Raw genomic sequence first — 872 nt, 5'->3', positions numbered from 1 at the left:
CGCCCAGCCCAGCCACCCTTGCGATGCCACAAGCCCGTGTGCGGGCGCTTGCCCAGCCAGCGGTTCCGGCCCGCCTTCCCGATCACTCGCTTGTTGTGGTCGACATTGGACACGCGGCCCACTGTGGCCACACAGGTCTCTAGCACCTAGGGAACAGAGAAGGGCTGCAGGACTCCCTCCCTGGGAACACATGGCTGTGTGTCCAGGCAGTCAGGTCAAGGACAGAATAGCTCCTCTACCTGCATATGCCTCTTGGAGGGCAGCTGCACGATGGCCGTCCCATTCACTTTCCTCAACAGCACACCACAAGTCCCTGCAGCAGGCAAGAGGAGAGGAGGCAGCTGCCCTGAGCAGCAGGACACAGTATCCCACCCTGTGCCGAGAGCATCCCTATGCTGAGAACTCCCCAGAGCCCCTGCCATTGCCCTTTGCCCAGCACTTCTTCCTGAAGACAGGGCCTCAAGGCATCACCAGGAAGGGACAGGGCAGAGCTGCCCTCGCCTATCTGGAGGGCTGTTTTGCGCCCTAACACAGGGAGAAGAAAGGATGGCAGTTCCCCGTCACTGGCCACGCAGAGCGGTGCCCCCCTCCCCTCCTCTCCATCTGCACCAAGCTAAACCCCGCTACAAACAGTGGGTCCCCTGCCCAGAGACACACCAGCTGCCCGGATGTACTGTGCTCCCTTCCCAGGGTGGCTCTCCAGGTTGCAGATCAGCGTGCCGACAGGCAGAGCCCCCAGCGGGTAGGCATCCCCTTCGTTGGCAGACACTGGAAGGCAGAAGGTGATGAGTTGGGCAAGGAGCAGCCAACGAGGCCCTGGCAGGGCTGGCGTGGCTGGCCCCGGCCCCGGCATGCACCTGCCACCCTGCCCA

General features: G+C 63.2%; 1 protein-coding gene across 1 annotated transcript in view; it reads right to left on the bottom strand.

Moving 5' to 3' along the window:
• Positions 1-853, bottom strand: part of MRPL2 (mitochondrial ribosomal protein L2) — a 1,150-nt gene extending 297 nt beyond the window's left edge. Inside the window, exons 1-3 of the mRNA XM_035897068.1 lie at positions 658-853; positions 240-313; positions 1-146 (exon numbers count right to left, since the gene is read on the bottom strand). Coding sequence (XP_035752961.1) covers positions 1-146; positions 240-313; positions 658-853 — 416 coding nt within the window. The remainder of the gene's footprint in view (positions 147-239; positions 314-657) is intronic.
• Between the last annotated feature and the right edge of the window lie 19 nt (positions 854-872).

The sequence above is a fragment of the Egretta garzetta genome, unplaced genomic scaffold (assembly GCF_000687185.1).
Source record: "Egretta garzetta isolate BGI_Z169 unplaced genomic scaffold, ASM68718v1 scaffold17, whole genome shotgun sequence".
Taxonomy (NCBI): domain Eukaryota; kingdom Metazoa; phylum Chordata; class Aves; order Pelecaniformes; family Ardeidae; genus Egretta; species Egretta garzetta.
Note: the sequence above shows the minus strand (reverse complement) of the source record. Positions and strands in the feature narration are given on the sequence as shown.